The sequence below is a fragment of the Akebia trifoliata genome, chromosome 14 (assembly GCF_017979445.1).
Source record: "Akebia trifoliata isolate Shusen 1 chromosome 14, ASM1797944v1, whole genome shotgun sequence".
NCBI lineage: Eukaryota > Viridiplantae > Streptophyta > Magnoliopsida > Ranunculales > Lardizabalaceae > Akebia > Akebia trifoliata.
The window spans coordinates 17,334,410-17,346,450 of record NC_141388.1 but is presented as its reverse complement, the minus strand read 5'-3'; the positions used below and the strand labels follow the sequence as shown (position 1 = coordinate 17,346,450).

The 12,041-nt window shown below is 36.0% G+C and overlaps 1 protein-coding gene and 2 pseudogenes across 3 annotated transcripts; all 3 read left to right on the top strand.

Moving 5' to 3' along the window:
• The first annotated feature begins 943 nt into the window (after window positions 1-943).
• On the top strand, window positions 944-4,912 carry LOC147386471 (cyclin-H1-1-like). 3 transcript variants are annotated; one of them, XM_086424429.1, is made up of 6 exons: window positions 944-1,149; window positions 1,344-1,398; window positions 3,895-3,945; window positions 4,279-4,357; window positions 4,447-4,565; window positions 4,660-4,912. In XM_086424429.1, exons 3-6 carry the CDS (start codon window positions 3,895-3,897, stop codon window positions 4,738-4,740), a joined length of 330 nt encoding a protein of 109 aa, XP_086280555.1. In that variant the 5' UTR covers window positions 944-1,149; window positions 1,344-1,398; the 3' UTR covers window positions 4,741-4,912. The 3 variants fall into 3 exon arrangements, with proteins under 3 accessions (XP_086280555.1, XP_086280556.1, XP_086280554.1); XM_086424430.1 differs by having other exon boundaries at window positions 944-1,158; window positions 4,450-4,565; XM_086424428.1 differs by having other exon boundaries at window positions 944-1,158.
• Window positions 2,382-2,882, top strand: LOC147386473 (pentatricopeptide repeat-containing protein At2g13600 pseudogene; annotated as a pseudogene).
• LOC147386472 (pentatricopeptide repeat-containing protein At2g20540 pseudogene) lies at window positions 2,928-3,458 on the top strand (annotated as a pseudogene).
• Window positions 4,913-12,041: the final 7,129 nt, after the last annotated feature.

The following is a 12,041-nucleotide window of genomic DNA, read 5'->3' as shown; positions in this document are numbered from 1 at the left end:
GAAAGATTTTTTGGAGAAAAAAAAAACAAAAAAAGAAGAGATGAGGAAAGAGAACATTCTTCTTCTTCTTCGAGTAGCCTCAACCAACAGCACCCACAGCCTCACACATTCTCTACTCGCCCTTCTTGCTCCCTCTCCAGCCCTCTTCTTGCATGCACAATCCACAACTTTATACTCCTTCACCTCTCTCCTCTTTACGTTTCACCATTGACGCCCAAGCTCCTCTTCAACCACCTTTCTCTTCTTCTTTCTCCCCTAGTCACTTTCACTGAACGTTTCTCTTCTTCTCAGCCACATCAACAACCACCATCCTCTCCATTAACATCGCTTTATACCTCACCTTCTTCACCAAACATTACTCATACCTCATAGCTGCCACAACAGTCCTTCCACCCTTATCTTCACTTCTCTCTAGATTTTGGTCTAGCCCCCTCTCTTAGTCTCTTTGCATCTCACCTCACTATTCTCTGTCCTACCATTCTCTTGACTTCTCTCTTGTTCCCTCCATATTGACCCTCATGCCCTCATCGCCCCCATATAGAAGCAAAGACTTCTCTTTGAACCTCGTAATCTATTTCTCCACATCTTTCTCACCATTCATGCAAGTCACAGACCACGAATTAATTTCCCTCTTCGGCTCACTCTCTCTTCACTACCTCACAAACAGTTAAAAACGACTAAATAGTGCGGAAAAAACGACGGACTAAAGCCGTCGTTTATATACGACGGTTTTCATCAATTGTTTAACCCTTAATGACGATTATAATAATCATTTATTAACAACTAATTTAATCCGTCATTTAATTAGTAAAATAATCGCTATTGCCACACCAAAGTTTACTAATGTTACACCGATTGGTGTGGCGTTAATAAAATTTGATTATCACTATTGCCGCACCAACTTTACTAAATCTCTACCTTCTTCCTTTGTTCTCTTCCTTTCTTCTCTGTATCTTCTTCCTCTATAACACCCTAGAATTTTAAATCTCTAAAGAACAAATCCTATTTTCGATTTCTTCTCTCGTTAGTATCTTCTTCCCCTAAAAAAAACCCTAGAATTTTAAATCTCTAAAGAAAAAATCCGATTTCGATTTCTTCTCGGTTTCTTCTTTCACGATTTTGAGTTTCGGACTCATGAAATCAGGCGAGGTTCGTGCGGTAATGCTCTCTCTCTCTCTTTCTCTCTCCCAGGCATAATGTTTTCTACATCCATTTGAGAATGATCTCTATCTATTTCTTGAATTTAAGCTAGGTTTTGCTTGAATAATGGAGAGTTCTTCTTAACTTTTATTTATTTGCAAATCTCAAAGTTCTGATTTTATCCTCATTGATTTTATTCGCAGATCTCAAAGTTCTAATTTTATTCTCACTGATTTCGGACATACGAAATCAAGCTAGGTATGATTTTAATGATGCTCACTGATTTTTTTTAGTTTCTGGAATGAAATTCACTTATCTCCTTTAAGGAAATTTTATCAATCATCTGTGAAATTTGCTGTTGATTTGAAATTATGAATTTTTTTTTCGTTGATTTTGTTCTCTCATGGAGAATTCAAGTTCCTGTGAGTCTGGAACGGATTTTAAAATGCTATTAATCTTGAACATTTTTCAATTAATCATGTTACCTGAAACACCAGAGGATATATAGAGTATTGATTCCCTTTATATGTAGATGTTGGGGTTAAAATTTCACCCAAAGCATCATCTCTGTTAACTTGTATGTAGCCCGGGCAAAGAACATTGAAGCAGCCATCACCATCTCCCTGTATAAAGGCAAAAAAATAAATAAATATTAAGTAATATTAGACTTTATTAAAAGTTTAAAATCAATAATGTAGAGTGAGTGTATGATTTATCACGAGTAATCTTACCGCCATCCAATGTGTAAGATGAAAAAAAAATTGTAATATTTCCCTCCTCCGAATGTCATTCTCTTATAATAATTACTTCCAATCCCAAATCTGAAAATTCATGCAATCAAACTACATAATTCATTTCTCCAATGAATTTATATACCCATAACTATGTTTATGAAAAATTCATATTCACATATTGAGAGAATTCCCTCTACCATATAGGCACACTCCTAAAAATGTACATTATTTTTTGCTGGTTCTGCCACTTAAAATTATGCTTTAAGGATCTTAGTGGACTACTTAGAAATTAAAGGCGTTGTAGAATTTTGATTTAAACTGTAAAGTTTGAATTTTTAGAGAAGTGGAGACAGGCACGATACGGGATGTGGTTAATATGTTTGCATAATTTTTGTTTTGAACACACATCTGTGAATTTCCCCTTGTTTGCATATTTTGAAGCCCTTTTGATAGGTTGGTCACTCGCAAATACTTATTGTACATTGGCATGCTATATTGTGGTTCATAATGGACGATGTACCTGATTTCCATCACATAGTAAATATTTACTTGCAAATATTTCCCAACTTGCTGATGAATTGGTAAGTTTAATCACAGGTCCACAGTTTCGTAATTAAGAACCTTATTGCTCTTGACGTGTTTGTTTATAATGCTTTGATAGATATGTATTCGAAATGTGGGTGTTTGTTTAGTGCTCATCGGGTTTTCCAAAAGATGCTCGTAAGGAATGTGGTTTCATGGACTAGTATGATCAATGGTTATAGCAATAATAATTATCTAAACAAAGCATTGGCTCTGTTTAAAGAAATGGTATCTGCAAATGTTCGACCGGATGAAGTTACGATATTGGGTCTTGTTTCTATATGCTCGAAGTTGGGAAGTTTCGAGTTAGGGGATTGGGTTCATCACTATGTCGAGAAGAATGGGTATATGAAAGGGAGTGTTTGTGTGGCAAATTCTCTTATGGGCATGCATGCTAAATATGGTAACATAAAGAAAGCTTGTTAAATTTTTTATCAGATGGAGTATAAAACAATAGTGTCTTGAACTACTATGATACAAGGGTTAGCGTTCCACGGGCATGGGTTACATGCTCTTACTCGGTTTTCTCAAATGCAAAGGGAAGGGTTCAAGCCGGATTGCATTGTCTTCCTAAGTCTGTTATCTGCGTACAGTCATGCGGGTTTAGTGGATGAGGGGCATAAATGTTTTCGATCGATGATAGAGGACCATGACATAAGACCATGGATGGAGCACTATGGATGCATGGTTGATCTTTTATGTAGAGCAGGGCTTGTTGACGAGGCATTTGGTTTTATGGAAACTATGCCAATGAACCCAGATGTGATCATATGGTGTATGTTGCTTGAGGCATGTAGAAACCTAGGGAAAATCAGTCTAGCACGTCAAATCATGAACCGTTTAATTGATTTGGAACCCGAGTATAGTGGGAATTATATACTTGTTTCGAATTTGTACGCAACCATGGGTGAATGGGAAAATGCCAAAGTAATGAGAAGTGAAATGGTGGCTAAGAGAGTAACCAAACTAGACCCGGGTTATAGTTTGATAGAAGAGAATTGAAGTGTATATAAGAATTGATTCGTAGTTCATTCATCGCTGTATACAAATTAGATTTCTTAGAAATGGATATCGGCCTCATTTTACAAGTGAACATATCTGGGTACTCCTTAACCCAGTTCATGTTCTCCACCATTATATGGGACTGATTATTTGAAAATCACAAGTTATCCATTGCACTCCAACTTTTAAAATCCCTACTAGTTGCACTTCTCATAAAGAAAAAAGTCCTCTTCAATCTTCTTTGAATTATCTATATTATATAAATGTTTTCTGCTTCGAATGTTGATGAAGAACTCCTATCTTAGATGATCAATGTCATAACATATCTAGATTAAGGACCTGTTTGGAACAAAAACTACAATCTAAACAGATCCTAACTTTAAAGTTGCTTAATTTCATCAGTAAAGTTTTGATAATATCTTTTCGCTCTGTTTAGATGGAAAAATACCGAGCTGCGAATCAAAGAGCTATAGAAACACTGGACCAGGTACGTCTCTAATCTTCTATTCATTTTCCCCCCCAAAATTACTACTTTTTTCTTTCAAATTGTGTGTGTGAGTGTGTGTTCATGCACGTGCTCATAAATACTCAAGACTTTGAAAATTCTTGTGGGGCAAGTGCCCCACTATAAACCCATACCTGATTACCATGCATATCATATCTGACATATCTAATTCATTGAAAATTATGCCAACTCTTTTTTTGCAGCATCCCCCCCCCCCCCAAAAAAAAAAAAAAATTCATTTAAGTTTGGTGTTTCTACTTGTATTTGAATAGCGCATTGTTTCTCATTGATCTTAATTGCCTATTCTTTTTGAAGTATGGAATAACACGTATGGAAGTAAATGATGACGGGTCATTGTCTTACCCAAAACCTCAATTCAGTGCAAAAGATAATGGTAAATAATCTTTCAAATTGCCAACTTTTAATCTTTATTTCTCTTGCCTTTTATATACTTGTGACAATCACATATTGATTGAACCTCAGCAGAAAAACACTTTCTCCCTAAGCCACTTAGTACTGAAGAAGAGCAGCTTATGCGGGTATTCTATGAGCACAAGATACAAGAAGTATGTGGTGCCTTTGGATTTCCACATAAAATTCAGGTATCCGATACTGTTTCGTAGAGATCAAAGGTCTTATATGTCAGGTTCTGCCATCGTCCCTTTGCAAAAATAAGAATTGGCTCATGTTTTGCAGGCAACAGCCATCACATACTTTTTTAAAAGGTTTTATCTGCAATGGTCCATAATGGCCCATCACCCAAAACACATAATGTAAGATCTAATATTGATAGTTTCGACATTTTCCCTAAGATTTTTACCTATAAAAATAACTAATGTCAAATTGTTTATGTTTCATTAGTAAAACTGTATTTGAAGCTATGCGACAAGGACACTTCATTTTCGAAGAATTTGTTTTGTTAGATAGATGATGATGCATTTTCAACAAATTTTAAGTTATTCAAGTATTTTCATTTCGGCTATTATTTAAATTGTTTATATGATTGCACTGTATATCAGTTTATTTGAATAGATTCTTTTTATATTGTTGACTAACATTTACACGAGTTTTCCATCGTACTTGAAAACATTGGAGAACAATATTAGGGATTGTTGGAGAAGTTGGAAAATTGGACAAGAAATAGTAAGGAATGGTTTGGTTTACTATGCGTGAATGCTAGAGAGAAAGCTCTACGTTTACAATCAAAATATGCATACATGTTTTTCACTTTACAAAGTAAAATTAAATAGCAAACAATGTAAACAAACAATTATCCATTATTGTCGACCAAGTAGATTGTTTCCTTTTGGCTTCTCTCAGTATGGAAACTATCCAAGCTCTTTTTGTATTTTCTTTTGATTTGCATAATAGTATGGAAACTGTCTAAGCATGTGGTCCATTTTGTCATAGGGAAACTCAAGAATGTTTTCAACTGATAAACACAAGTAGATCACCATGCGACTCCATACGGTAAATTTGAAGTGTGTTGTACATGCATGGTAGAGTGCATGTGCATCACTCGAACCTCTAACAATGCAAACCATATTATTTTAAGAGCTACCTCTCAAAATATGAAAAATTAATTGTATGGTTGTGCTAGTGTATTGGGTTTGTAGGGGATCAATATATTTGGCACTTTATTTCAGTGTCGGATGCCAGCACATATGTCTATGTCTATGTTACATAGAACAGGTGCCATGTTAAAAAGAAAAAAATGTATTTTGTGCGCAAATATTTTTTTCATACATAAGAAGGCAAGGACGTTGAATATTCATGGGATTGATACCTCCAAGATGGATCTTTATATACTACTATTGAGGATTTCAGTCCAATAAAACTTGTCATTTTCTTTTTAGGTGAAAAATATTAAAAATGACAAAAAATAGTGGTTAAATAATATAAAAAAAATTTGACAAAAAAACGACGGCTTTAAGCCGTCGTTTATATCTACTAATTAAATTTAAATTCGACAAAAAAAATGACGGGTTTGGGCCGTCGTTTTGTTTTGACAGACCATGACCGTCGTTTTTCACGACACTTTGGTGCCACGTGCCACCCGTCGTTTACTAAAAACAACATCGTTATTTACAACTGCTTTTGCGACGGCGGGGGCCATCATTTTTCTTAAAAACGACGGCTTTGGCCCGTCATTTTTTGTAAAATATGACGTAGTGGCTTGATCTCTCTTTTGTCTCTCCTTTCTGAGTTCTCCATGTCTTTTCTACCAAGTCATTTTTTTTTGCACATCATTTTTCAATTAGTTCCAACGACCATCAAAGACAACAGCCACGTTACAAAGGTAGTGGAGATTTTGAATTGCTACTACTACTATTAATGTGGGCAGCAAAACCCACAATCTTTTTTGTGGACACGGACTCTTTGTCAACCAGGTGACCTCTCTCTCTCGATCTTGCATTGATTCGCCTTCAATCTCTCACTAGCTTTTGAACCCTAAAGGAAGCCATAGCAACTGCTAAATTCGTTCTATTTGTTTTTTTAAATTCCTGTTCTATTAAAAGATTAAAGTTTGTAAGGCTAGCCTTACTAAGGGTCATTGACTTCACTTCGTGCATCCAAAAGCATGATCCCATGATACCACATGCTTGATAGTAAGTTGTTGAGCTAGAGAATGCAATCCGTTTCAAACTTGAAGCCTCTAATAATGAAGTTGAGTGCGAAGATATCATTTCAAAATTGGAAATATTTCCCATCTAAACATCCCCAAATTGACAGTCTTCAACGACTTGATGTCTAGCATATCAACGGGATCTACAAAGCTAAAAATGAATCGAATCCTCAATTACACTAAAGTTGGGCAACATCAACGATCAAGGTAATCCTAAATCATGTAAGTATAGATAATTAATCTTTACTCTTCACTCTTTTAAGTATCAAAACATTAAGATAACAATTATGGCCCAAACTACATGAAGGAAGGAAGACTTCTAAAAGGGTTGAAGAGTAACCCGGGGGCAACTTAGCTCGAGCAATAGGTATGATAAAAGTCTACGACTTTAAATTCAAGTTGCATGGAATTATCCCAACTCGAAGAGTGCAAAGTACCAAACCTATAATTACGATCCCTAGCTCATGATGAAGCATTCGCTTCTCAATCAAAGAACCATAGCTCTAAAGTTGACGCAACTCTAAGTCACCGTGACTATAAACTTAAAGAGCCATAGGTTTAAAGTCGACGTGACAACAACTCACTAAGTCATCGTGGTTATAAACTCAAAGAGCCATAGCTCTAAAGTCAATGTGACACTAAGTCACCATGACTATAAACTCAAAGAGTCATAGCTCTAAAGTCGACGTGATGCCAAGTCACCATGACTATAAACTTAAAGAGCACTCTAAAGCTGATGTGATTAATTAACCACGACTATGAACTCGAAGAGCCATAGCTCTAAAGTTGACATGATGACAAGTCACCATGACTATAAACTAAAAGAGTCACAACTCTAAAGTCGACGTGACGCCAATTCACCGCGACTATAAACTTAAAGAGTCATAACTCTAAATTCAATGTGATGCCAAGTCACCGTGACTATAAACTCGAAGAGCCATAGCTCCAAAGTTGATGTGATGACAAGTCACCACGATGATAAAATCAAAGGGCCATAACTCAAAAATCGACGTGACTCCAAGTCACAACGACAATAAACTTGAAGAGTCATAATTCTAAAGTCATCGTGGAACCAAGCCATTGCGACTATAACAAAACACTTTCACTCTCAAAAGAAGTTATCGTTTTACTATCAAAGAGTTTTCGCTTTCGAAAAAAAGAAGCTCGCACTTTATTATCAAATAACCCACGCCCTCGAATAAAAAAAGCTCATACTTCATCCAAAAGCCCTTGATCTCAAAAAAAAAATCTCGCTTCACCATCAAAAGAGTCAACATTCTAACAAAGCACAAACTTTACTTTAAGAACCCACATTCTAAAGAAGCCTAAGCTTCAAACTCAAGAACCCGCATTTTAGGAGCCCATGCTCGAAAAACCAAAGATCTTTCATTCTAAATTGGGTTGCATGGAGCCACAGACTTCCAACTCAAAGAGTCTACGCAACGACGAGTCTACAACTAAGAGCTCTTGCTCTAAACCGAGTTGTATGGAGCCACCTGCTCCCAACTCGAAGAGTTAGTATGACAAAGAGTCTATGACTAAGAGCACTCTCACTCTAAATCGAGTTGCATGAAGTCATCGATGCCCAACAAACAGTCTACGACTAAGAGCTGTCACTCTAAACCGAGTTACATGGAGTCGTCGACTCCCAACTCAAAGAATTAGCATGTAGCCTAATTTATGATCAAGAATTTAAATTCCACTCTTAACTAGTTGCTTTTGGAGCACCCCACAACTCGAAGAGTCGACATGACACTAAGTTTACGACTAAGAGTCAATGCTTTATATAAATCAAGTTGTGTTGAGACAACTCCAAACTCAAAGGGTTGACGACAAGTCAACAGTCAAAGATTCATACTTCATCTTAAACAAGCTGTGTAAGGACAATCCTCAACTCAGAAAGGTCAACAAAATCACTAAACTAACCATTTGTTAATCTAAAAGAATGATAATTATTCTAAGAACCTTGGATCTCATCAAGATCCAAGGTCCTAAGAGGGAAAATTGTAGGAACCAAGAATATCCCCTTCTATGGACTAGAAAAATTAATAAATCAAGGCAATCAAATCCGTTTCAATTCGATCTAACCGATAATCTCGGCTAAAAAGTGGAGGCGGATCGACCTCTTTGTCCGACCCCTCTCTCGTTTCCTCTAGGTGGTTCGTTGACCCCTCTCTTGCTCCCTCTAAGTGGTTTAGCTAACTTGGTTGAGCCCTCTCTTGTTCCTTTTAGGTAGTTCAACCAACTTGGCCAACCCCTTTCTTGTTCCCTTTAGGTGGTTCAATCAATATGGCTGACCCCCCCCCCCCCCCCCGCTCTCTTGGGTAGTTCGGCCCCCAAGGTCGACACTTGTACGTTTTCCCTCAAGAAGGTTCGACTCCCAAGGTCGACCTCTTTATGTATTCCCTCAATAACGTTCGGTCCCCAAGGCCGACCCCTCAATATCTTCTCCCTCAAGAAGGTTTGACCCTCTTGGTCGACTCTTCTTCATGTACCAACTTGGAGGTTCGGCCCCTTTGATCGACCCCTCATCTAAATTTGCTCCACACTATGTTATTCAGTCAACTAGGGCAACCCCTCAAATCAACGTGCTCTATGGATCTGCCAATGTACCCTTTCTACATGGTTCGACCAAACGTATCCCATCACACTACATGATTCAACCTGACGTGCCCCATCACCATTAAAAGGCTAGATGAATGGTTCCTTTCATACTAGGTGGTTCAACCACCAAGCCAAGGAAACTCACGAAATAACTACAGAGGAAACTTGATGCCAAGCTACCCAAGTAGTACAAATTACACATGGTGGCTGAAAGAGCCACAACTATATAGCTTAACTGATTCAACTCAAGAACTAAGTAATCATCGAGATAAAATGATTACACATTTAAGGTCACTCATATAAATTACAAGAACCATAAGGAGTGGGTATTCATTTTCATCAAAGCATCATTTGCATTAATTTTCATAAATGTTGGACATCATGAGAAAGTGGGTTACAATTGAATTTACTACCTCCTTTAATGAGTTTTATCTATAAATAATGAGATTTCTCCTACTTAAGCCCAAAGTCAGAAGCACATAAAAGTACTTGTCTTTCATTCTCTTCTCTTTGCTCTATTATTTTTAACAAATTCTAACTTGATCGTCGAAGGCTCTTTGATCGGCACCACACCAGTGTCTTTTCAAATTAAGACAGAAATAGAATACGAATGAAAACTTAGAAGCTTTATCAGAGATGACGATTGAAATTCAAAAATTTTGTTAGAAAAAACGAAAGGAATTCTATAGTCTTACTAGAGAAGAAGATTAGAGTAAAGAATTTATTGTAACTCGTATCTTGAATGGGTGATCCAAAAAATCACTCACAAGCACAATTACACAAAATGGATCCATTGGAACTAGGTAAGATCATTTATATAAAATTAACACAGAGAAGAGAAACAATGTATTGTCGATACATAGAGAATTTTCAAGATTATATGAAAGTGATTCCAAGTCAATAGGGCCATCAAGGCCAAATAGTAAAGAAACCTAGCATAAAATGATTTTGTGCTAGTAGTAATGGGAAATACTTCCCTTCGGCTGTTTGGTTGAATATTGCAAAGAGGACCAATTCGGTGTTGTACGATGCATGTTCCTTAATAATATCTATATTAAAAGTTTTAAAAAGACTTGATTTATGTGATAATGATCTAATGATCTCACCAAAATCAACATTCAAATTATCTCCAAGTGGGTCTTGCAAAACCATAAACCTTATTATAGATACATCCAACTAGATTTGTGTGTGTGTGGATGCATGTGTGTGATTAGCATAGGTTTGTGCAGGTTAAAGTAAATCTAAGATTGTATAGCATTATACTATTTGGCCAATCATGAATTATTATAGTAGATTATTCAATACATGATCTTATTAAAAGATGTTTCTCCTTATCCAACATAAGAGAGAGCTTATCCTTACTTATGATGTTCAACCATGGATTAGTCCTATCAAAATATAGCTAGAAGTACGAATCGGGCTAGGCCTAATTATGGTCCAGTCCTCTATCAACAAAGATACCATGTCTTTATAATAAAAAAATATCCTCACTTAAGAATAAAAAGTCGAGAACACCTTCTTGAGGGGATGGACTTGTTGGAAATCAAAATCAAAGTTGGATTTTCATTGTAAGAAAAAAAAACAAAGAATAATTACCTCTAATCAAATCAATTTGGCTAAGAGGCGTTTAAACGCTTCTTGAAGATAATCAAAGCCTCCCATTTGTGCAAGAGAACATGGCAACACTATCTCCGGAATTCAACCTAGCTTGGACTCGATCTCATTCTTTTACAATTTTTCACTATTAGATACAAACTTGTACCTTAACTCTTTAGGATGCCTAAAATAGAAAGATGGAAAAAAAAAGGAAATTCTCACATAAGTGGAGAGAAAATTGAAAGATGTGAGAAATAAGTAAGATGTCAAAACCAATGGGGTTAGGGGGTCTATATAGTGGTGGAGATGTACTTGATGACATGAATAATCATTAATTGATACTTGGTGAAAATAGTATAATGCTAGGATTATATAGCATTATACTATTTGGCCGGTCATGAATTATTATAGTAGATTATTCACTACCTGGTCTTACTAAAAAATGTTTCTCCTTATCCAACATAGGAAAGATATTATCCTCACTTAATATGTTCAACCATGGATTAATCTTATCAAGTATAGTTGGAGGTACGAGTCAGGCTAGGCCTGATTATGGTCCAGTCCTCTATCAACAACACCTCCATGAGGGGGCGGGGACTTGCTGAAAATCGAAATCAAATTTTAATTTTCTTTGTAAGAAATAAATAAATAATAATAATCTATAATCGAATCAATTTGGCTAAAAGACACGTAAACACTTCTTAAAGATAATCGGATCCTCCCATTTGTGCAAGAGAACATGACAACACTATCTTCAGAATTCAACCTAGCCTGGACTCGATCCCATTCTTCTACAAGTTTGCATTACTAGATACAAACTTGTACCTTACCTATTTAAGATGCCTAAAACAAAAAGATAGAGAAAAAGAAATTTTCACAAAATTGGAGAAAAAATTGAAAGATATGAGAAATGAGGGTTAAGGGGTTTATATAGTGATGGAGATGTACTTGATAAAATGAATAACCATTAATTAATACATGAACCTCAAATTCTTCAAACTTAGGTGCATTGTACATGTATTTATTATATACATATTTTAAAAGGTATTCCAACCGTAGGTTCGTCTCTTTTGACTAAATTCATTCAACTAAAATTAATAAATGAACATCGATCTATGAATCAACATAAATTCTATAAACATTAATCAATGCACTTAGGTTCATTAATTTGAGTTCATGAACTTAGGTTTGGATTGGATACAATAAACTTAATTAGTTCATTTCTTCACACCAAACATCCCCTTTAAAAACT